The following is a 23,780-nucleotide window of genomic DNA, read 5'->3' as shown; positions in this document are numbered from 1 at the left end:
CCCCACCCCATGTACTTTGAAGGCTTCAGTTCACTCCGAGAGGAAGAGGAAGTGCTGCTTTTGGAGATGTGACTGGCCCAGAGAGCATTCCAATGGGAGAATACAATTTCTCTGGCATTTCTTTGCCTGCTGCCTAAAATCAGCTCTGATTCTTTTAGCACAGAAACAGCAGCCCCTGGGCCTCACTGCCTGATTGAAATCAAAATGGGATGTAAAAAATGGCCTAGTAGAACAGAAGAAGTAGTCCATTTTATCTGAGTGTGGCCTAGTTGGTGTGAAGTCCACCATCTGAATGACTCCAGAATCGGAAAAATGTGTTTAAACTGCACATTGTTTATAAAAATGGGAACATGATGTTGCCTGGAGGGCGGGGGGGAGGGATGGTATTGAGAGGACAGGGGTCTGACCATTTTCCAGGTGGAACAAAGTAAGGCTTCTGTGTTCCCTTTTAGATGATATAACATGGAAGCATAAACAAACTTCTTGAAATTGAAAGGTGATTAATGGGATGCCATTTAAAAATAGAATTTTTGCTCAATGTATGCATGAAGAGCCTACACTGTTTATTTTCATAGAATGACCCTATTCGTTCACAAATAAGAACTATATAAAAATATGTTCATATGAAAAAGCAAGCAATGATTAGTGTCACAAACCAGTAAATCCCTAATAAAAGTGTATAGGGGCTAGTTAGCACACTCATGCACACACTATCCACAGGACAGCCAGCATGTTAAGGGTGTATATTAAGAGGCATTGTATCTTAAGTGTCATTCTTAAGTGTTTGGCAATGAGGCCTCTCTTGTTTCCTGGAATCCTTGAACAAACTATACAGGTCTTATTGGCACTTGGGCTATTCTTGGCTGTTTTCCTAATGTATACCAATGGATCATTCAGGGGCAGGCCAGGAGAAATTGGTTAATCATAGACTCATAGGGTTGGAAAGTACCTCCAGGGTCATCTAGTCCAACCTGCATATTCACTGGTAGGGCAGGATTGCCTGTTTTGTTATTTTAGCATGTTTTTACTGTATAGTACCTATCATGATATTAAAAGAACACATGAATGGTGTGGCCTCTGTCCCCAGCGGTTTTAAGCTGAAGGAGGTGGCAAAGGAGGAGCACATAGAGAGCTCAAGTTAGAATAGTTTGACCTGGATCATGGTGGTGATGGTTGAAGCTGTGTGCTAAGATGGCAGTGCTTTTTTAAAAAGCCATAAGCTATGCCACACGCACACACAGAGTGATTTAAAAAAAAGTTTTCATGTTATATTTCCTCACATGTTTGATTACATCTTTCTACCCCACTCCTCCTACCTCCTGCAACAGAATGAAGCTTTGCTACCTGTTGCCAAAAGTGAAATCTACTCTCAAGGTTCCAACTGATAAACATTTACTGCAGCAGCTGGAATTGTGTGTCAGGAAACTTCTGTGTGAGGAGAAAGACAAAGATGTCCTGAGCATTGTGAAGAAGGTAGGGGAAAACTGTTTCTGCTTTTCATTCTATCATATGGTTGCCAGCCCCCCTCAACCTCCCAGCGGGGGACAGGGGCCTGGCACCTACCTTTGGGGAGAAGGGAGTGAGTGCGCGCAGTGTGCACACACATGCCCCCATAGGTGTGATGACGTCACTTCAGGAGTGATGTCATTGCACGACCCCTGGGCAGGCCTGTATTTGGGCACTGCGGAGCATTCCTGCGCAGCATTCCTGGAAACGGGCCGTTTTGCCACGGATCGGACCCATTTTTGAGGCACTGCGGAGCGCAGGAGTGCCACAGGGGAGCACACAAGGAAGGTGCGCCCCCCCCCACTGTTCAGGTAAGCGGGGTGGGGAGTGGGGGCGGGGGATCCCCCGCCCCCACCGGGGGTCTGGGATCCCTATTCTGTCATCATTATTTATGTGAGTAATGGGCTTAATTGCTCTTCAGATAAAGAAACAAAGTATAAAGATTTCCATAACCCAAGCAACTAGTACTATAGTGAATTTTTTAGATAGAATGGGTTTTGAGTAAAAATTTGGCATTTTGGAGAAAAAGTCGTTTTCACATAGTGTTGACAAAGTGCAGCGACTTGTAAAATGGATTGGAAAAGAGTGAAAAGAAATCAACCAACTCTTTCTTGTTGGTTAATAACGAGTCCAATGTGGCCAAGCCTCTTGCCACTTCCTTCACCATCTGAGAAATGATGTTATCAGCCAGGCAGGTCAGGAAGATATGTGACCCTGGACATATGGTAGAGTTGGTCTCCCAGCACACATCAGGGAAGTTGAAGTCTCCCATAACTCCAAGGTCATGTTCTTTGGCTTCCCTATTAATTCATTGTCTCCATCTGGACAGCGGCTATACAGGTATAGAAAGTTGTACAATTACATTGGCCTGTAAATAATTCTGACTGACTACATGATCAGCACCCATGTATATGGGTGTGCAATCTAGATCTGGTATTTGGAAAAAAGATGGATTTTTGCTGATCTGAGAAAATTTGGCTTTCCCAGACTACATTAGATAATCCTGGTTCCGATCCGAGTACCCAGATACCTCTGAATAAATCCTGATTAATTTGGGAAATGGAGCTTGGCTCTTTCCCATACTGTTTCCTTACAAAGAAGAACAGCAATTTATGCCTGTTTTGGAGGCAGGGAGGAGGCAGAGAAAGGGGAGTGAGGCAGAGGCAGGAGGGAGGGGGAATGAGACAGGGAAGGGGGAGTGAACGGCCAGTCCATGCAGGAGCTCTCCTTGTCTACCTGTCTTCTGTGAATGTGAGCTAAGTTGCGGCAGCGTACCTTGCTTCATTATGGTTTGAGTGGAATTCTCAGTTTTGACATGGTTCTGTTTTGATGTTGGTTCCCTTGACTCACTTTGGTTCTGGGAAGATCCCATTACCTTGCTTGAGTTTGGTTATTTAGGTCTTTCTTTGAGATGAGCTTTCATTTGGGAGTGTGCCTTGGTCATAGCAGCCTTGCCCCCAGTGTGTTTCTGCAGTGGGAGTCAACTTTGACTTTTTACCCATAGGAAACAATGAAGTGGCTGAGCACACCTTGTTTAGGGGCCCACAGAATTTACCCCAGAGTCTATTTTCCTGAATCTTGTGATGGGGGCCTTTAGAGGACAGTCAAGATTAGTTTCCCTGTGATTTTTGTAAAGTTTCTTGGAAATTATACCCCCATCCCCTCAGATAGCCCTTGGATAGTTTTCCCCATAGGGAATAACAGCCAAATTAACCCGGATTTCTCTGATCTGTCTGAACCAGATCAGAGAATCTTTCTTGGATTTTGAGAATCCCAGGTTTTGTGTGGGGGGGGGGGGTCCCCAAATCCCAGATCTGGATTTTGTGGATTTTTGTGTGTGCGCACACATCCCTACACATGTATCAGCCCTGGTTCTTTCACACAGCACTTCTGCATGAATGCTGCCCAGGTGGGGCACTGTAGGAACTGGCTTATGTTGCCAGCCAGTCCCTCTCTCCTCCTGGACAAGCCTACATGATTAAAAGTTTGTAGCTTGGAAAATGTGTATCTGCTGTTGAGATTTCCTGAATTCATGTTTAAAAATTGCTATAGATTTTTTTTTAAAAAAATGTGTTACAAGTTAAAGGTGATCTTTATATACATTTTTATAGATGGTGCTAGAACTGGACAGAATGGAATCATCTGTGGATGCTGTAAGTATCTATTTATATGATACTGGAAAAGAGCAACCTGAAACCATTGGCAATGCTTTCTGACTGTTTGGTTACATTTTTAAACAGTTTCAGAAGAGATTCTATGAAAATGATTTATTGGACCAGCAAAAAGAAAGGGAGGAGCATCTGCTCTTGGAAATGGTATGTTTATTGAAATATATGCCACTGAATATCATAGAGATTTCTCAGTGGAGCTAGAGTAAAGATGTAAATTAATTTTCACTGAAAGCAGGGTTAAAAATCAGAAATTTGAAATGCTTCTCAGACCTGTTATCTAAGACATAATGGACTGGTATGTGTGTATTTTCTAGTTCTGAAAACATATTTTGAAGGATTAGGAACAAGGCTTCTGTGTACATGCACAGGATCATTGTTTTCTATTACATCTGTACTAGCAAATTATGGTTTTCTTGCCTTCCAAATCAGTATTGGAAACCAGGTTTTGAAGTTGGTTGCCAATCCTGGTTTGTAAAACAAGCACAAATCAGAGGCAGTGGCAACCTGCAGATGCAATGATAACCTACAGTTTGCTGAAAGCAAATGGTAATGAATTTACACCAATTGTGGAAGAAGAAGTAGGAAGAAGGGAAAGATAAAAGAGGGTGTGAATAAGAGCGGGGCTTGTTCCGCATCCTCCCACCTATGACTTAGACAATGAAAGCTGCCCTACTTGTGAACCAGCCCACTGGTTCACAAGAAAGAAAAAACATTTCTAGACGTAGCAAAGCCTGAATTAAAGGGAATTTTATGTGTGGGGTAGAGGCTATAGCTGCTGCAGTCTTCTCTATGCACAGATGTTTGAAAATTACATGCAGGAGAGAATGGAGTGTTGGTATCTTTTGTAATAATATTTAGTGCTTGATCAGAGTCCTAAGCACTTCACTATCATACGATAACTCTGAAAAGGAGGGAGGTATTACTACCTTCAGGTTGCAAGTGTGAGGAATAATGGGCTGGATCCAGACTAGATGTTTCCATGGAGGCAAGGATTTCTGCCCATGGAGTGTGATTTTCTGGCCTCCCCCCTCCTGCAGCAGCCTGAAATAAATTGAAATTGAACCCAAACAAGACTGAAGTGATGCTTGTCGGGAAGTCAGAGACCTTGAAAGACATTGTACTCCCCACTTTCAATGGAGTTCGTCTGACCCTTGCAGACTCGGTTAAGAGCCTAGGGATTATACTGGATCCAGTGCTACTACTAGAAAAACAAGCTAAGGCAGCTGCAAAAAATGCTTTCTACAATCTCACTCTAGCCTAGAAGATGGCTTCTTATCTCGACACAGCCGACCTGGCCACCTGGATCCATGCTATGGTAACATCAAAACTTGACTATTGTAATGCATTACATTAACTAGGAGGCGCCAATTGGTACAAAATACCGTGGCTTGACTATTATCAGGAGTGTGCAGGAGCTTGAACATCACTCCCATCCTACAGTCACTCCATTGGCTACCTATCAGTTACCATGCTCAATTCAAGGTATTGGTTATTACATACAAAGCTCTTCACGGCCTTTGCCTGACATACCTACGGGACCGCGTCCCTCCCTATGTTCCTCTGTGGCAGCTTCGCTCATCTGAACAGGGTCTCTTGCAGGTGTCAGCCTGCACATGGGCAAAATCAACAGCAGCACATACACGGGCTTTCTCTGTGGTGGCCCCTACTCTATGGAACAGCCTGTCTGAGGAGGTTAGGAGAGCTCCCACGCTCTTGGCTTTCCACAAACAATGCAAAATTGAATTATTCAAAAAGGCTTTTTACTCAGATAGGGGGGTGGTATTGTAGGGAGGAGGTCTCAGATGTTTCACTAATGAGATAGGAACCATAGACTTCACCATTATGTTGCCTTACATATTATCTGTTGCTTTAAATATGTACTCCTGTATACTACCTGTGCTCCATGTTGTCTAATGTCAGTCCTAAAATTGATTATGTTCTGTTTCAGCAATTCTTCAGCCCCGTGTTGGATCCTTGCTAATGCTATGTCTTTGTAAACTTGTATTCATTTACCTTATGACATTGTTTATGGAAATGTTCTTGACACCGTGTGGAAATGCCTGCCCTTGTCCTTGCTACTGATTGTACTAACCTCACACTATGTAATCCACCTTAAGTCTCAGTGAGAAAGGCGGAATATAATATAAATAAATACCCCCCCCCCCAAACCTGCGAGAGAGGAAACACCCAGTAACTGTCATGTATGCCAGCATCCATGCCATTGTTGTGTTGGACTGACAGTAACAGAATTGAGGAAGGCATTTCAGGCTGCCTCGGAGGAAAGGCAGGAAAATCAAACTCCTTGGGCAGAGGCAAGAAATCCTTGCCTCCACAGAAACGTCTAGTCTAGATCCAAGCCAGAGATCTGTCTAAGGCCATTCATGGCTGCAGCAACATTTTAATGGGAGCCCTTCATCAGAACTTTCTTGTAACATTTCCAAGCTTTTCACAATATGTGTCTGGATAAAGCTGTTAACTTTAAGTTTAGTTGGACAGGGTAGCTTGGGGGCAGTGTTCACCATCCAGAGATACAGCGCCTAAGTTAGGAGAACCATTGTTAAGTGGCATACTTGTAGTTTAACAAAGTGGAGTGGAGAGTGCTGTCAAGTTATAGCAGACTTATGGCCACCCCTGGGGAAGTTTTCATGGCAAGAGGTGGTTTGCCATTTCCTGCATCTGCAACCCTGGTCTTCAATGGAGGTCTCCCATCCAGGATTGATAGAAGGAAAACTGAAAAGACAATTCTTTAAATGGAGTTACTGGAAGAGTAGCAGTCTTTTTTTTTAAGTGAGGGGGTACACTTTCTGGTGTAATTAGAGTGCTGTTTGAGCAATCCTCTTTTTAATCAGGATTGACATAATAGTTTTCAGTGTTCATCTTCCTCTCTTTTGAAACAATCTGGTAGGAAGCACATTTATCTGTGTGTTTCTGCCAACTGCATTTAGATGTCAGATTTCCATTACCTCTCTTGTTAAATTGTTTCCACAACAGGAACAATTAGAAAAAGAGAAACAGCAAAATGAGACCAGGTCTACCAGTGTGAGCGATAAAATATATGAAAAGAAGCGTAAGTAGGGGCGGCGGGGGGCGGGGTGCTTTCTTTTACACAAAGTTTAATTTCTTTTTATGGAGGACTGATGAATTGGAGGCGTTAAGGGCTATTTCTAAATTGGATCAGCATTGTTATATGAGGAAATAGTATCGATGGCATCAGTTAATGAGAATTTCTGCTATTAATTTAATGTGAAAAGTAAATTTCACAGCACTGTACAACACAGTCCTATGAAATATTTTGGCTTGTGCCAATCGTTTGTGTGTGTTTTTTAAGTGGAGTTGGTTCCTTGGCAAAGACGGCAAACTCAATTCTGAAAATACGTTCCAGACACTATTGTGCAAGCAGGCCTAGAACTGTGGAAGCTGACATATTATAGGGCTGCACCTTAAGTGATTCAGTGCATCCACAGCCAGTAGGGAGTGTCCTTGCCTTCCACAACCACAGTGTCCAACAAACCATGGTTTGCAAATTGGGGCTGAACTCCACACATTTTTTCATTCCCCTTTTCAGTGTGATTTCTCCTCTCTTCAGTTCCTGGCACTGACTGTTGTTTTGTGCTACATAAGCACTAATGCAAATAGTTGTTAATGAAGTACATGGCACTCTCTTATAACAACAACAACAACAACAACAACAACATTTGATTTATAAACTGCCCTTCAGGACAACTTAATACCCACTCAGAGTGGTTTACAAAATATGCTATTATTATCCCCACAACAAACACTCTGTGCAGTGGGTGGGGCTGAGAGAGCTCCAGAGAGCTGTGATTGACCCAAGATCATCCAACTGGCTTCAAGTGGCGGAGTGAGGATTCAAACCCAGTTCTCCAGATTAGAGTCCCACTGCTCTTAACCACTACACCAAACTGGGATTGAAATCATTTTGAAATGGGGTTAACAATCATGGTATGATGGACCCTCTTTCACTCTCCCCATGGTGAGGCAGGTTTTCCTGCCAAAATTCAATTTCCCTGCTGTGACTGAGCTGCCCCAAGTAGCGTGTTAATATTTGTGATTTATAAAGCCTCTTTGTTCCACCCTGATACGCAGATAGAATTTTGGCTTTTAGCTGAGCCCAGGAACTTGATGGGGAAAAGCAGGAGCCCTCTTCCTTTTGTGCTTGTAAATGGCACCAGAGACTTTATAACATTCAAGGAGAAATAATCTTATTTAACAGGCAAGGATTAAGTAAGTGTAGTCAGGGGATGGAAATGCAGAGGCAAAATGTTGTTGATATTTCAGAATACACTTCTTGTAACAGGCAAAATAGTATCCTTGAAACTTATTTTTGTATATCCTTGGTTCTTAATAGAGATGGGCATGAACCAAAATACGAACCAAAATTCATGACGAACTAGGCTTTGTGGTTTGCGAACCAGCGGTTCATCAGATCCCATTTCTGATTAACCGCCACGAACTTTAGGCTGGTTTGTTTGGTTCATTTTTTGGTTCGTCACTGCAGACAGCCTGGTGCCGATCAATCAGTTTCCTAGGCAACAGGGGATGGATTTCCTGCAGACCTTCTGCTGGCCCAGAAGTGACAATTTTCTGACTTGATGTGACATTTTCAAGAACCAAACAAACTGGTTCACAAACCGGGGGGGGGGGCAGGTTCATGAAAGTTCGTGGGTCGTGAAATTTGACGAACCACAAACCACATGGTTCAGGTTTTTTCCCGCTCGTGCCCATCTCTAGGTCTTAACAGTGAGAGATGCTTTACTTAGTAATTTAGTTATAGCAACAATGTTTCTTCAGAAAGTTTCCTTCTGCCATGGAGTTAGTCTAAAACCATTTCCCCTTCACAACAGACCTGGGGTCTTCCTCAGAAGCAACCCTCCCTTAGAAACTGGGCAGGAATTTTCTTCTCCTCAGAAGATATAACCCTTCTTCTTTTTGGCTTGAAAGGGAGTCTCAACTCACTACCTAATCACTCTCGCCAAAACACACTACTAGTTCCCTTGTGTCTGTGTAAAGCGTGCTTCAGTTTATGCTGACACTTATACTCTGAATTATTAGATTGAATTATTCTTCTTCAAGACAGTAATACTACAGTTAAGGCAAAAGTGTCCTCTCCCCTTACTCCAAAGGGGAACCTGTCTGATATTTCCTGTCAGACTCACCTCAAAATCCTGTCATAAATCAACTGTCTTCAGACTGGTTTTAACTGACCAATCAGAAAAGAGGAAGCAGTCTGTCACTCAAGCTCTCCATTCTGGGGAATAATTAACCCTTCCCCTCCCAGCTCTCTGATTTTGCTGCACTGTGGAAACCTGCTGTTAAGTGCAGTCCGTCACACATGGGTGTGAGAGAACATGATTTGCCTTAACTATGATTTGCATTGCTGCACACATAGCACAAAACCATTGTTGAAATCAAGAAGTGGGTGGAGAAATCACTCCAAACAGAGGAGGAGGGAATGTGTTTTCATCAGGATGGTTTTTAATTTGCAAGCCTTGCAATTCAATGAGCTTCAAACATCAATTTAAAGCCAAAACACTAACAGTGCAATCCTAAGCAGAGTCATACCATTTTATATCTATTGAATTCAGAGTGCTTAAAGGGTTGTAACTCTGCTTAGGATTGCACTATTAAGCCAGTTTCTGTGCTGTCACAGATAACCTCACATCTCAAGCACAAATGCTGGCCCTCTCTTCTTCAGTTCCATTGTGTCTGCTATGGTTGAAAGGCCCAAAGACATTCCATGATGAGGTGTCAGGGTTTGTGCTAGGGTCATTTATTAGCCTATCTGACTTATTTTATAGCCTGAAAGTTGTTGTGTAGAACTTAAAATACTAGTACTGTCACTAAGTGCCACAGACTTTTGTGCAGTGCTTTATTTCTTCAGTTACAACTGAGTTGCAGTGCTTAAAATATCCTTTGTTTTAGGTAGAGACAGTAAAACGTCATCAACTTTGTCCAAAAGCATACCAATGTCTGTTTCTGGAAATCCTCCAGGTTCTTCAACAAGTAAGAAACATATCTCTTCCACATATATTTTCCACAGCACAATGAACATAAGGAAACCTGGGTAGAAAAGCACTGAAATGTGCTTGTATTGCCAGTCATATGGTACGTAAGCAGACTCTTGGTCTGCCTAAGCTTAGTGTTGTCTACTCTAACCAGCAGCAGCTCTCCAGAGTCTCAGGCAGAGAAAGGGCTTGCCTATTACATATTACTTGTGTTCCTTTCAAGTGAAAGGGTCAAGGGACTGAACCTGCAACATTCTGCATGCAAGCGGTGGCTCCCAGGTCTCCCTTTCTTCCCCTTTCTCACACAGTATAGAACATCTGGTGATCAATAGGACGGCCCTATATATCCCAGCTCCTATGTATGCCCTTGTAGTCTCCCACTGCTGGGACTAGCTCTTCTTTCAAACACAGCTGCCATATTTCTCATCACAGCCTATCAGGTAGTGATGTCATGGTCTCCACTATCCCTGTCAATCTGCAGTCATTTCAAGTGCCATCTACTTGACCTTCAGCCAGCAGGTCAACGTGGAATTTCAAACATCTCAGCCTGCTGCTTCTGTGTTCCCTCTCCCAGCTGATTGCTCTGGCATTCTGCCCATGTATCTGGTACAGATTGTTTTCCTTGAAGTCCTCCTTGCTCATACTAAGCTCTGTGAATCCTGGTCACCTGTGCTTGCATTAGTATTAGCTTATATCCAACAAAGGCAGCCTGCAACTTTTGCTAAAAATTCCATTCTGTTCTACTTGGACCTCTAAGGTCAGTGATGAAAGTAAAAGGCCAGATCTCCCCAGTGTTCTTCCTGAACGCTACTGCAGTTGTTCCTCTTGTCGCTGTTAGTAAAGTACAGATATAATTGTTACAGTGTTTCAGGCTATATGATGTTATGAGGAGGATACGCAAGGGAAATGAAACTGCCATAATAAAAGAAGTAAAAGGTCAGCTTTAACAAAAAAAGTCATAAACCGTCTATATCTTTTTTTCTCCACTTAGGTAAAGAAGTAAAGAAGTCAAAGCTGGTTCGAAGTCAGTCTTTCAGTAGTCAAGCCTTGCACTCAAAATATGGCAGCATAGATAAATGTTCCAGGTATGTGACATTTAGCTCTGCAATGTGAGAGCCAGTTTGGTGTAGTGGTTAAGAGCGTGGGACTCTAATCTGGAGAGCCGGGTTTGATTCCCCACTCCTCCACTTGAAGCCAGCTGGGTGACCTTGGGGTAGTCACAGTTCTCCGGAGCTCTCTCAGCCCCACCCACCTCACAGGGTGTTTTGTTGTGGGGCTAATAATGACATACTTTGTAAACTGCTCTGAGTGGGCATTAAATTGTCCTGAAGGGTGGTGTATAAATCGAATGTTGTTGTTGTTATTTGTGAAAGAGGTGGCAATCCTGTAGAGCTATTGCAGTTGCTCCATCTCAGAGCTTCAGTGTACTTGTCTAGTATACAGTAACAGCTGCCCAAGCACATGCATTCTCTGTAGTGGTCCCCACATTATGGAACAGCCTGCCCGAAGAGGTCAGGAAAGCCCGTACTGTCCTGGCTTTCCACAAACTGTTTGGTTTAAAACCAAATTATTCAGGAGGTCTTTCATATACAGGCATTAATACAGCTGTGCTGTAAGGAAATTGTTCAAAGAGATGCTTTGATAAAGGGATAGAAACTGTAGACTGTACTACTGTGCATTGGCTATTGCTGTTAGTTTATTATGTTATGTCAAATTACTTATATTTTGTTTCAATATTGTTTTCATATCACTGCAATCTAGATCCTAGTTTATTGTTTATTGAATGTCTCAGCTATTGACCATATTGACATACATTGTGTAAATCTATCTTGAGTCTCTGTGGGAAAGGCAGACTATAAATAATGTAAATAAATACAGAAACATAGGGCAATTATATATGTGAGGGCTGATTTTGAATTTCTCATTCATGAAGTTTTCACTCTAAAATCCAGTTTTAATTTCTCAATTTGATTCTTTATTTTAAATAATTTTCTGTTTTGTTTTTTCCTGCCCTAAATTTTGTTGCCATAAAATGTACACATGTCCCAAATAAACCAGCACTATATGTATGTGACACATATGAACACGATATCTTGAATGTATAAACACCGTATGGATTGGATATAAATCTGTATAGCATGCATATGCAAATGATGTTATAAAACCAACAGATAAAAGAGGCAGCCCCCCAAAGCACTGACAAAAATAAAAACAAATACTACTTATTTTCACCCAACTTCACAGATAATCTAAGCAGCATCCTTTAACTAGAAAGTCCCATGCAGAAAACTGCCAAGTCCAAGATCAGAATGAGAATGAAGGCAACATGGAACCCATATTTTAAAAACAAACTCCAAGGGGGTGGGGAATTTGACTTTCTGGGGAAACCAGCAAGTCCCGCAAGCTTTCCTTTGAGCTAATGGCAATTGTGCCACAGCTTAATGAGCAAGAGAAGAAGTTACAAAAGTGCTCAAAGTCATAGGAAGCTACAGGAAATTTATTTATCTGAGCAAACAGGAAAGGTGCGTCAAACAAATGTTGTATCTTTTAAATATTCTAGTGTTTAAATATTTGAACTTGGGAATCTCATGTTGTGAAATATAAAAATGTTAAAGAAACCTAACCACCTAATTGAGCATACCATTTCAAATACCATAAAATCACTGAGGTTGAGGGGCCCCTGAACCACATAAGAATCTTCAGATGGCTATGAACATTTGCAATAACAGAAGTGATTTTTCTCACCTGTCATAAAATATCATCTTCATAAAATTTCAACCCAGATCATTATGCTGTAGTTGGCTTTCCTTCTTAAGGACATTTTCTTTACTTTCAAGTGACATTCTAGAAGGTAGAATTGTGCAAATAGTGAAGCACTAACTTATGCTTAGTGAGGGTAGAAAAATTCAGAATGACGGGTTTGCAATGCATCACAGTCTGAAGTTCCTGGTCCCAAATTTACAAGCCAAGCCTAAACCCTCTCAGAAGTTTGGACTCAGCTCATAAATCTGTGTGGTACCACCCATCAATGAAGCTGAGTGCCATTTTGCATTAAAATTTACCTGGAAGCAACATCAATGGTAGTGATAAAAGTATGATGTCGATGCCTGTTGTGGCAGAACCCCGAAGAAATAGTGCTTCTCAGGATTCACGTCCTCTGTAATGTCTCATTAAGGACTCGGGAATCCTGTAAAGCCACCTGTCCCTGCAGTTGCGTTACTCGGGATATTGCCATAGTCCTGGCATTCTTGGGCATGATGAAGGTCCTCCTGCCAGCCATCCTCATTGTGTTTTGAGTAAAAGAAAGGATATGGTGGAGGACTCAAGGCTTCAGTGGAGTCTTACCAAGTGGGAGGGGGGGCACTTGGTTATGTTTCCAGTGATATCCTTAAGAATGCCTGAACTTTGGAATTAATTCAGAAATAACACAAATTATGTTTTGATTTTGTTTGTTTGTAAAATAGTTTGCTTTGTCTGAGCTCATTCCAAATCAAACTCGTGATTGTGAAATATAACACAATTGCTATTTTTCTTTTAGCAAAAGTTCCTCAACAGGATATAGTTCTGTGCCAACAGTAGGAAAAAGTTCTTTGTTCTCTTTTACAGGTAAGTAAGATGGTTTTTTCCCCAAGAAATTTACTTCATTTATACCCCATTTTTCCCCCAGTGGGTACCCAGAATGGCTTACAAAATTCTCTCCTTCTCCAGTTTTATGTTTGTCTACAAAAATCAACTTGTGGAGCTTTTCCAAATGGTTTGAGGCCTACTCCAACAAACTCTACGATGGGAGTTGGAGGAGCCTCCAGTAGCTCACTGTGACCATTCTGTATGGCATTTAGCAGATGAAATGCCTTGCATTTGTCCAAAACTTGATACCACATTGACTACAGATAAGAATCTGATTTCCCATCAGGGTTCCACTTGTCCAGTTGTATTGGAAATCTATTTTAGTTTGTTCAAGCTGAAGTTGCAGACAGGATCTTTGGAGGAGTGAGGCCTACCATTTGCATACTCAACACGTGCTCATTCTGAATTATTAGACCTGCCAGAGTGGGACTGAGAAGTTGTCTTGGAGAAGTTAGAAATGGCTGTCTAAGGGAGAATAGGGTTCTCATCATGTTAAGGAAGCACCACTGAGGTCTTTCTTGAAGAAACTTCCCCTTTACTTTGCGATCAGCTCACCAATATTCATTTCTTGGCCAAGGTTCTTGAATGTGTGGTAGCAATGTAGGAGGATATTAATTATCTTGATCCCCCTTAGTTTTGCTTTCTGCCCCTGGTTCTGAAATGGAGACCGTCATGGTCATCCTGCTGAACAATATATACCAGGAGATGGATAGGGTAAGTGAATCCCTGGTTATTCTTCTGGATCTCACCGTCAGTGACATTGATTGTGGATCATGGATCATGCTGTTTTCCTGGATCTCATAACTGGGTTGACTTGGTGGCTCCATTTTATAGTAGCTATGTTCTTTTTTGCCCTGACCTGAATAGCCCAGGTAAGCCAGGTTTCATCAGATCTTGAAAGCTAAGCAGGGTCAGCCCTGGTTAATACATGGATGGGAAGTCCAGGGTTGCTATGCAGAGGCACGCAGAGGTAGGCAATGGCAAACCACCTCTTTCCTTGCAACCCTATGGGGTTTTCATAAGTTGGCTACAACTTGGTGAGAAAAAAATGTTATTTTCTAAAGGTAGGTCTCAGAAGGTGGCGCTGGGGGGCTGCTGTTCTACTGCATGGTTTTTAGCTTGCAAAGTGGTGTAGAGTACTGTCATGTCTCATATTATGTCTAGTGTATACATGAAGCCAGTGCTGGAGTGTTATCTGGAGATTTGGGCATTGATATTACCCAGGGCTCATTTGGAGTCGGAACGCACCGGAATGGTGTTCTGGTAGCTCTGGAAAGAGGTCATGTGGGTTTTGGCCCCGCCCACGTGATTCCTTTTCCTCCTGGCTGTCCTCGTCTTTAGCAGCAGGCTCTGCTTGCTTTATTTTCATTTGTGACTCGAGGGAGAGAGAGAGAGAGAGAGAAAGAAAATGAGTGAATGAGTGCAAGCCGGGTGGGGCTGGGCTCCAAAGGAACATAAGCTGCTTAGAATTCATTCTGCTCTGCTGCTTGCTTTATTTTCATTTGTGACGTGAGGGGGTGGGGGGAGAGAGAGAGAGAGAAAATGAGTGAATGAGTGCAAGCCAAGTGGGGCTGGACTCCAAAGGAGGGTAAGCTGTTTTGAATTCATTCTGCTGCTTTATTTTCATTTGTGACTTGTGAGAGAGAGAGTGTGTGTGTGTGCGTGCGTGTGTGCGTGCAAGCAAGCAGGGCTGGCTCTCCAGAGGAGGGTAAGCTGCTTTGAGTTCATTCTGCTTTAAGGAAATACCTGGAGATTTTTGGGGAAAGGGGCCTGAGGGGTGGATGGTGCCTTCTGACACACTTCTGGTGATGTCAGGGTATGTGGCATATGCTAATGAGATATGCTAATGAGTTCCTGCTGTTCGTTTTCTAGGAAATGACCCCTGATATTACCACTTACACAGTTGACACCCAGCTCTTTTTCATTTTTAGCTAATCCTGAGTGGCAGTAGAAATCCTGAACCAGTATCTGAAATTAGTGATGAAGCAGATAGGGGTGAACAAACTGAAACTTTATTCAGACAAGCATAGATTCTTGTGTTTGAAGACATGCTGATTTGGGGGTGAACTAGGCTACTTTAGCATGCTCGGCACGGAGATGCCTTGGAAGAGAAGTTGGAAACTAACTGCTCCAGAATATGGCTGCCATATTACTGATGGGGCAAGTCACTAGCATGTTTCTTCTATTTCTTTTTCTCTGTGCTTGTAGGCATTTAGTTTCTGGGCCATATTCAAAGTGCTGGTGCTGACTTTTAAAGCCCTGAATGGTCTGGTGTATCTTATCTCCTCCCATATGTACCTGCCTCCCGCTGTGGTCAACTTCAGAGGTCCTTCTTTATGTGCTCCCATCATTAGAAGTATAGCTGGTGGCCTTTTCAATAGGAACACATTGAAATTGGAATGCTATGTCAAGGGAGGTCCACCTTATTTTTTCAATAGCAGCTGGTCCTTTCTAAAGAGTTCTTGGACTGTGACCTGGGGTGGCATGATATTGTCTGATAATTATGTGACCAATGACAGTTTCCTCAACTGACTGATTTTATTCTGCTGGATCATTGTAAGTTACCCTCCTGGAATTATTGTTCCTTTTGCTTTACTATTTTATACCATTTTAAGCTTGATGTTAAGCTGCCATGGGGATACTGTACTGGATGGAAGAGTGGGGCAGAAATATTTTAATTAAGTAAATTCTTTGTATGGGTGGACCCAAAGATATTGAGGGTCTGCTGCAATAAATGAATAAGCAGCCATGCATTGTGATTTGTAATCAATCAATATGTGGAATTACCAGAATCCAGTGGAAATACCCAGTTATTTCAAATTACTGCCTAACTTCTGTCCCTTGTCTTTCAGATGATTCTTTCCGTACTCGTTCCAGCAACTCCAGTGGGACTGCTGCCTTTTCCTCTACTTCCACTTTACCATCTTCCTCTCGTAATTCAAGCAACTCAGTTGATCAAAAAAACAATGGGAGTAAAGAAAGCCATTCGCGGAAGGTTAGCTTGTAAGTGATCATCTAAAGATAGGGCAGAATTTACATGTAATACTATGTAGTTTATAAAATGCAAGGTTAATTTTGTATTCTCAGATTTCTTACATGTTTTCTATTATAAAAGATGAACAGAGAAAATCTTTTTTATTTTTTTTTATTTTTTATATTAACTACATTAACTAACAATACAAAGGGAAGAAAGGGAACAAGGGGAGGAAGGAAAAAAAACACAACAACTACAACATGTAACAACTATGCTACACAAAATGTTTTCCCTTCATACTGCCATTATTCAAAAGTTAAAGCTTTATGTTATATTGATGGAGTGGTTGACCTTACTAAATGCAAATTACAATTTAAATTCAAATTAAGTTTTCCTTCCCCTCCTGGGTCCCGGACGCAATTCTCTCTGAGCAACTGCAGCCGCAGTGCTCGTTTCCTCCCCCCCCCCTCAGACTTCTCCTTTTCGTCTTGCTTGGTGCACTGAAATTCCGGATTTTTATCCTCAAAATCCCTTAGTTGATCTTCTGATAATATCTTGAAAGCTTGATCTTTGTGACTGAACCAGATTCCTTCCAGAAATAACCATTTGTACTTTATTCCACGTTCTCTCAGAAGAGCTGCGAACTTTTTATACTTAAAACGTCTTTTCCGAACTAGAAATGGGACGTCTTTCAATATCTTAACTTTATTACCCCAAAAGTCCAAATCTGCATTGTATGAATTATATAGGATAGTGTCCCGGATCCTCTTAGATGAAAATCAATGATGATCTCGCGAGGCAGCTGACGCTTCATTGCATATTTTGAAGTAGCCCGACGGACTTCCAAAATGGCGCTTTTTACATGCATCTTTTTTACATGCATCTATATTTGTAAACATTCACATATTTACACAATCAGACATCTACAGTCGTTCAATTAATTCATTAACTGGGCCACTGAACTTGCAGAATAAGTAAAAAATCCACCACCACCTCACACGCTGTAAGAGCATTACCTGGGATTTTCAATTGTGGAGCTTGTCCTGTGCCTTCTGTGATCCTTGGAATGGATTCTGAAGATGCTGGAATCATCCTGCTCTACATCATCCTGCTGTAACAAAATTTAGAAATGGGGTAGCCTGGCCAACAGGAATACTAGAATACTGTCTGTAAGGCAGAAGATTTCAGGAATACGATGCTCTAGGTGTATCTACACTGCTAATCTTTCTGTTCCCAGTGGCTAAGAGTATTGGGCTAGGATGAGGAAGACCCAGCTTCAAATCTCCACATTACCACAAAACTCACTGAGTGACTTGGTCCAGGTACTCACTCAACTTAACCTGCCTCACAAGGTTGCTGTAAGGATAAAAGGGAGGAGAGGAGAATCATGTAAAGCAACCTGAGCTCCTTGGAGGAGGGGCAATGTAAAAACATGTTAGATAAATCTTTTCGCATTTCTCATACCTGCTTTTTTCATCCCCCAAATTATCATTTCTGTTTAGCTTCTCCTTTTAGTGCTGACGGAACTCATGATTCTTATTTTCACACCATTTTATGTTGCCTGTAAAATGGGCCCATTTTTCAATATTATTTGTTTGTCAATAAGTCCATATTATTCGTTATAAGTATGCTATAACTATAAATAACATACACTGTACATATAAATACCATAGGTTGGATCAAGCCATCCTTTTTGCTCACTCTTGATTAATTCTCCTACATCTTACAACCTCTTATCCCTCGTCTGGCTTTTTGAAACAGAGTTCTCATTATCCTCCACATAATCTTTTTGATGGTCAAAGGGGACCTCCTATTCCCTTTTCCACTTGCAGAAAAGCTGGTTTGGTCCCACCCCATATGAATTACATATAAAAATGCAACATGCACACACAATGCAAATTAAACTATGAAACCGGTGACAGCAAACAGAGAACTGAATTCTGTTCATGAGAATATATGTGATGATCACAATATAAACAAATACTAATTAGCTTGGATCCTATGAACAAGTTATGTGTGTGCTACATAGTCTCTGCTGTGGAATATACTTCCTCTTCCACTAAAACTCCCATTTACTTAACATTGTTGGTTTTCAATGAGCCCTTGCAGAAACGGAAATTGTAGCAGAAAAGGAAGTGCACTCCATTGCAGAGACTATCTAGAGTGTATGGAATTTGTTCATAGCATCCAAGGCATAATCTCCACCTAGGTACTGTAGTTGATTGGGATCTCCAGCAGAATCCTAATCACCCCCTCACCAACTACAATTTTAAACTGGAGTTCTCAAGAATTCTTGAGAAAAGCTAATAGATGTTTATGGGATAGCTATCCCCTTTGTGTATACACGTGCGATTGGACTGCTGTGCATCTTCCTCACTGAATGCCACTTCTGCCTGAAAATCTGAGTAATGCCACACACATTGGCACCCTGGTGTGGGTTTTAATGCGGCTTAGCTGGCAGTGATGGGAATCCTTGGATATCTAAATCAGCCTTCAGTTATGGAAGGCCTATGGATTTAATTTGCAACGCAATGTAGAATGTGGAAGAATTTCATCCACTAAGCACCTCAACCCACAGGAGACCCTCCCCATGTGAGATTTAATGAAAAAACATGTATAAATCCACTGCTTCCAAACAAACACTGTAAAATGAGTCATCCTAGGAGAAACAGTAGGCATGAATCATAAACATTAGGAATAACAAAAGAATCTGTTCTGCTACTATTATGCTGTTTTATGCTGGGTTTTGTTTTATTATCCTCTACATGCCTGCTCATTGTGAGGTGCTTTTAGAAATTTTCTCTCAGCATAATAGCTTATGCTTAGCCTCCTACATTGCAACAGATTTAAAAGATGTATATGGAGAGGAATCAGGTGTCTTTACTTTCTAAAATGAATCATTGCAATGTGGGTCAGAACAAGTATAACAATTTACTACATTGAGCGTACAGATGATGAAACTACATGGCAATCATGTAATTAATTCCAGGAATTCATCATCAATTCCCAAAAGGCAGATACCTGTAGGTCAAGTCAGGCATCAACCTATAAGCAATCAATAATATTATGTTTTGACACACACGTTTTGGCCTTACAAGAGTCACACCCCCACTTTTCAATCACATGATCTCTGAAGTGGCTTTCAAGAAATACAAACAATACAAGGCACATGGCTGCAGGTAGAAGGTGGCTCCTGGCTTGTCTCTCAGTGGCAGAGCAGCTAACAGAGGCACTGAGGGCACAAGATATTAAAGCCTCTCCACAGTGCTCTGGAATTCTTGCCACTGTCACTGCTTCCATTACAGGCTAAGCATTATGTCAAGAACTGGACAGTCTTGAATTTGTAGCCTAGCTGTCTCTATAGGCCTAAGGTGGCATGCTGCTGGTTTGCTTACAGATATTCTCATTCTTATATAAATGGAAGCAGAACCTGACCCAAAGCCAGGAATAGAGTGTACCTACTTTTGGTCTTACATTTCAAGAAGGTCCACAACTACTGCTGGATGGTTGGATGATCCCACTGGGATGGTTCCACTGTGCAGGATTAGGCTGTTTTCAAGCAGTGTTGGGAGGGGGCGTTAAAATGAATTTAAATAAATTTAGTCATGATCCAAAGCACAAACTTAGTAAACTCAAGGGCTTGGACATGTCCATTGGAATTTTTGACTTTGTAAACCCCTCCCCCACTTTGAAAAATCAACTTTGCATGCCATGAGAATACATGAAACTGCCTTATATCAAGTCTGATCACTGGCCCATTTAACTCAGCATTGTCTAATCCAGTGGTCGTCACCCTCAACCCTTTGGCTGAGCCTCAGCTGCTGGTTGTCAGCCTCCATGGCCTGCACTTTGGAAGGACTTGCTGTTAGTGTCCATGTATAGACAGCAAGGGCTGCTTCTTTTTGCAAGCAGACTGAGAAAAGCAGCAAGATGGCAAGGCCAGACCACTCAGCGACGGAGAGGATTCCTCCATGGATATGACCTTTGGCTTGTTCCACACTATGGTACATCTCTTGGATTATGGCTTGTGCTTTCTGCCTCTGGTTCTCTTGGTCTACTGCCCATGGCACTGACCTTGATACCAGTAAAGCGATCACTGTGATTCCCCTTCCTCCTGTCATATGACCATGATATCATGTGATTACAGCTTCATGGATCCCATGTTCCTAGGGTCTAAAGCTGGGTCCAAGTCCTTCCCACTTTTCAATTCTGACTGGCAGTGGCTTTCCAAAGTTTGGATCTCCAAAGCAGTTTGCCGCATATTGTTGTCACATGTCTAGCTTGCACTTCCAGCAGATCCCAGAGTGGAATGTATGAACAGCTGCCTGGAGGCAGTTTTGGAACAGATGAAAGATAATCCCAACAAAACAGAGCTGCTAGTGGTGGGGGGAAGGTTTGACCAAGAAATGGGCTGTGTCTTGTTCTGGATGTGGTTGCCCTTCCCCTAAAAAGAGTAAATTTGTAGCCTTGGGATGCTTCTGGACCCGGGCCTCTTGTTGGATAAACAGGTGACAGTGATGGCCAAAGATGCCTTTTATCAGCTTTGGCTGGTGAGCCAGCTGTGGCTCTTCTTGGGCGGGAAAGCTCTTGCCCCTGTGGTGCATGCCCTGGTAACATATAGATTAGATTACTGTAATGTGCACTACATGGGGCTGCCCTTGAAGGCTATCTGGAGACTGTAGTTGGCCCAGAATGCTGTGGCCAGAATGTTGACTGGAGTGGGTCATAGGGACCCTATCACTCCACTCTTGTTCCATCTAGATTGGCTCACAATTTACTTTCAGGTCCAATTCAAGGTGCTGTTATTGGCCCTTAAAGCTCTATATGGCTTGAGGCCAGCATACCTTCTCCCATATGAACCTATCCATCTACTCAGATCATGTTTGGACGTGCTGTTTCAGGTTCCCCTGCCATCTGAGGCTAAACAAGTGGCAACCTGAGAAAAGTTTTCTTTGTCACAGTGCCAAAACTTTAAATTCTCCCTCCCATCTATTATTGTTTTCTATCAGCCAGATTTTCAAATTCTGTTCCTGTATTATTAGGGGCATTGTGGTGGTGGTGAGATATTTTGGCTTTTTTATTTGCAACAGATGTATTTTGGATCACTGAAAAGAAGCTTGAATTTGTGATTGAATTGTGTCAATCCTTTTGCATAGTATACCCAAGAGCCATGACCTTTAGCAGTTCTATGTAATGTCACTCCCCATTGGTCTGAGTGTGATTTGAGTCTCTTTGTTTGCCTAAAGGAAAAACAGAAAGTCAAATTCCTAGAGTGGGTAAAAGAAAGGATGCAAACCAAAGACCGCTGGAGGCAACATGGATGAAAGATCAGTGGAAGCTGGAGTGGAACTTAACCATAAGGAGTGGCGAAGAGAGACTTACCTGCATCTTGCATTGTTAACATCCTCCGTCAGTTAAATAAATTCCTATGTTGTAAAATATCTTCATAGAAATAATGTAATATGTGCAGAATTCCAATGTTGTAAGTGAAGTGTTTAATTCAATGTTACTTTAGCAATGTGCTTAAAAACTGCTGCAGCTAAAGAGACAGGGTTTTTTTTTCTTCCTCTCAATTATGCCTTTTTATAGTTCAGGTTATTTGATTTGGAATACAAGTGCCCTCTACTTTAAAGCATACCTATTTTTGAGCTTAAGAATTCCTAACGTGACTTTGCTATGGCAATAGGGCAATATAAGTGAATCGGCTCTGCATACAAGATGAATTGAACAAGTTAGGTTTTTCCTCGCTCAGAAAAGCTGTTGAACATCAGATCGACTCTAGTGTGGAACCTGGACACATGGACAAAGAAGTATTCAGAAGTAGTCCAACATACGATTGTGCTATGATTTTGAACAAGATTGCTTATTTAGTGTACAATACTCGCTGATAGGTTTTCCTTTTACCTTTTAATAAGAACAAATACCTCCAAATAGCATACAAAACAATTTCTTGGGTTTCATATCGCAATTTCATTGTATAAATACTTCGTTTTAACTTCTAGTATTTCAGGTTGTAGTTTTCTCTTTATCCAACACTTTAGAAAATGATGAATCCAGTTTGTAATCCGTTGTTCTTTCAAGCTATCATGCTTTTTAGTGTCATCAACAGCATTTTTGTTTGTATTCATGCTCACATTTCTATCAAAATTTGCCTGCAGATAACATGCAGTTCTATTTAAGAAGTTATATTTATGCCAATACTTGAGAGACTGTATGAAGCTATTGTCAGCTTCTCTATTTCACAAATGCAATCAGCAAAATTATATTGATATCAGAAATCTGTTTTTTAAAATATATTGGTGTATGATAAAGATAATCTACTTTGTGAATGAAAATGTGTGTGGTTACTTCTTACAATGTGAATTAATGACCGCTTTGCGCACAATAAAACGTAGGATGTTAAAGTACTTGCATGTTTTAAGGGGGTGGGGAAATCTAATTTTTATAAGTTTTATATTAGATTAAGAGATAATGGGAAAGCTGATCCTAGGGTGGCTCTGCCAGCAGCTGTTAGTCTAGGTATTACACAGTAATGATCCTCTGCCCAATCAGCAGCAGATCCAGTAGCTGAACAGCAGCTTTATCATCAAAAGCTAACGTAGTATCACCCATGGACACTCCCCATCGAGTCTCTGGAAACAAAAACAGGATAGCGAAAAATGTTCGTTTAAAATGTTTACAACCTACCTTCCAACTCAAGGCAGCTTACAAGCTATTAGCAACAAATGATTCTAAAATGAGTCAACTGTGAAGAAAGAAAAAGCTACAACAAAGATGGATTAATTAATGTACTTTTAACAGGTGCCCCAAGGTCACAAAAGTAGGTTGCCAGGTAGGAAGTGTTCCATAAGTAAGGGGCTACCAGAGAATAGATCCTGACTAGAGATGTGCATGAACCGAAATACGAACAAAAGTTAATCACGAGCCAAGCCTGTTCGTGGTTTGTGAACTGGCAGTTCATCAGAGCCCATTTCTGATGAACCGTGATGAATTTTAGACCGGTTCATTTGGTTTGCTTTTTGGTTTGTTACTAGAGGTGTGCAACCCCTTGAGTTTCTCGCTTTGGGTCTACAGAAGCTCAAAGCAGCACTTTTTTGCCATTTGCAAACAGCAAGAAAAGTGTTGCTTTCAAATGCCAGCCACTCTTCAGCTGATGGGAGGGGGAGGAGGGGTCCCTCCTCCCCCTCCCCTTTGCTGAAAAAAGCGGCCAGCATTTGAAAGCAGATTTTTTTCAGCAGACAGGAGGATCAGCTGAAAAAAGCTGCTTTCCAACGCTGGAGGAGGGGTTCGTGAACCAGTGGTTCATCACTTCCCATTTCTGACGAACCGTGACAAATTTTAGGCTGGTTCTTTTGGTTCATTTTTCAGTTTGTCACTAGAGGTGTGCACCCACTCGGGTTTCCTGCTTTGGGTTTATCAAAGCACAATGCAGCACTTTTCTTGCTGTTTGCAAATGGCAAAAAAAGTATTGCTTTC

At 41.7% G+C, this 23,780-nt stretch overlaps 1 protein-coding gene across 2 annotated transcripts in view; it reads left to right on the top strand.

Annotated features, from left to right (window-relative positions):
• The window catches only part of PPP4R4 (protein phosphatase 4 regulatory subunit 4), a 145,973-nt gene extending 123,265 nt beyond the window's left edge, over positions 1–22,708 (top strand). The window contains exons 17-25 of one of the 2 annotated variants that reach the window (XM_054972491.1): positions 1,329–1,473; positions 3,618–3,659; positions 3,747–3,821; positions 6,669–6,744; positions 9,621–9,701; positions 10,695–10,788; positions 13,242–13,309; positions 16,183–16,325; positions 21,551–22,708. In XM_054972491.1, the coding sequence (XP_054828466.1) occupies positions 1,329–1,473; positions 3,618–3,659; positions 3,747–3,821; positions 6,669–6,744; positions 9,621–9,701; positions 10,695–10,788; positions 13,242–13,309; positions 16,183–16,325; positions 21,551–21,628 (802 nt within the window). In that variant the 3' untranslated portion in view covers positions 21,629–22,708. Of the gene's footprint in view, positions 1–1,328; positions 1,474–3,617; positions 3,660–3,746; positions 3,822–6,668; positions 6,745–9,620; positions 9,702–10,694; positions 10,789–13,241; positions 13,310–16,182; positions 16,334–21,550 lie in introns of both variants that reach the window. The other variant, XM_054972492.1, reaches the window with a different exon arrangement.
• Positions 22,709–23,780: the final 1,072 nt, after the last annotated feature.

The sequence above is a fragment of the Eublepharis macularius genome, chromosome 2 (genome assembly GCF_028583425.1).
Source record: "Eublepharis macularius isolate TG4126 chromosome 2, MPM_Emac_v1.0, whole genome shotgun sequence".
NCBI classification, from domain to species: domain Eukaryota; kingdom Metazoa; phylum Chordata; class Lepidosauria; order Squamata; family Eublepharidae; genus Eublepharis; species Eublepharis macularius.
The sequence above is the reverse complement of the archived record's forward strand: the minus strand, read 5'-3'. Positions and strand labels throughout refer to the sequence as shown.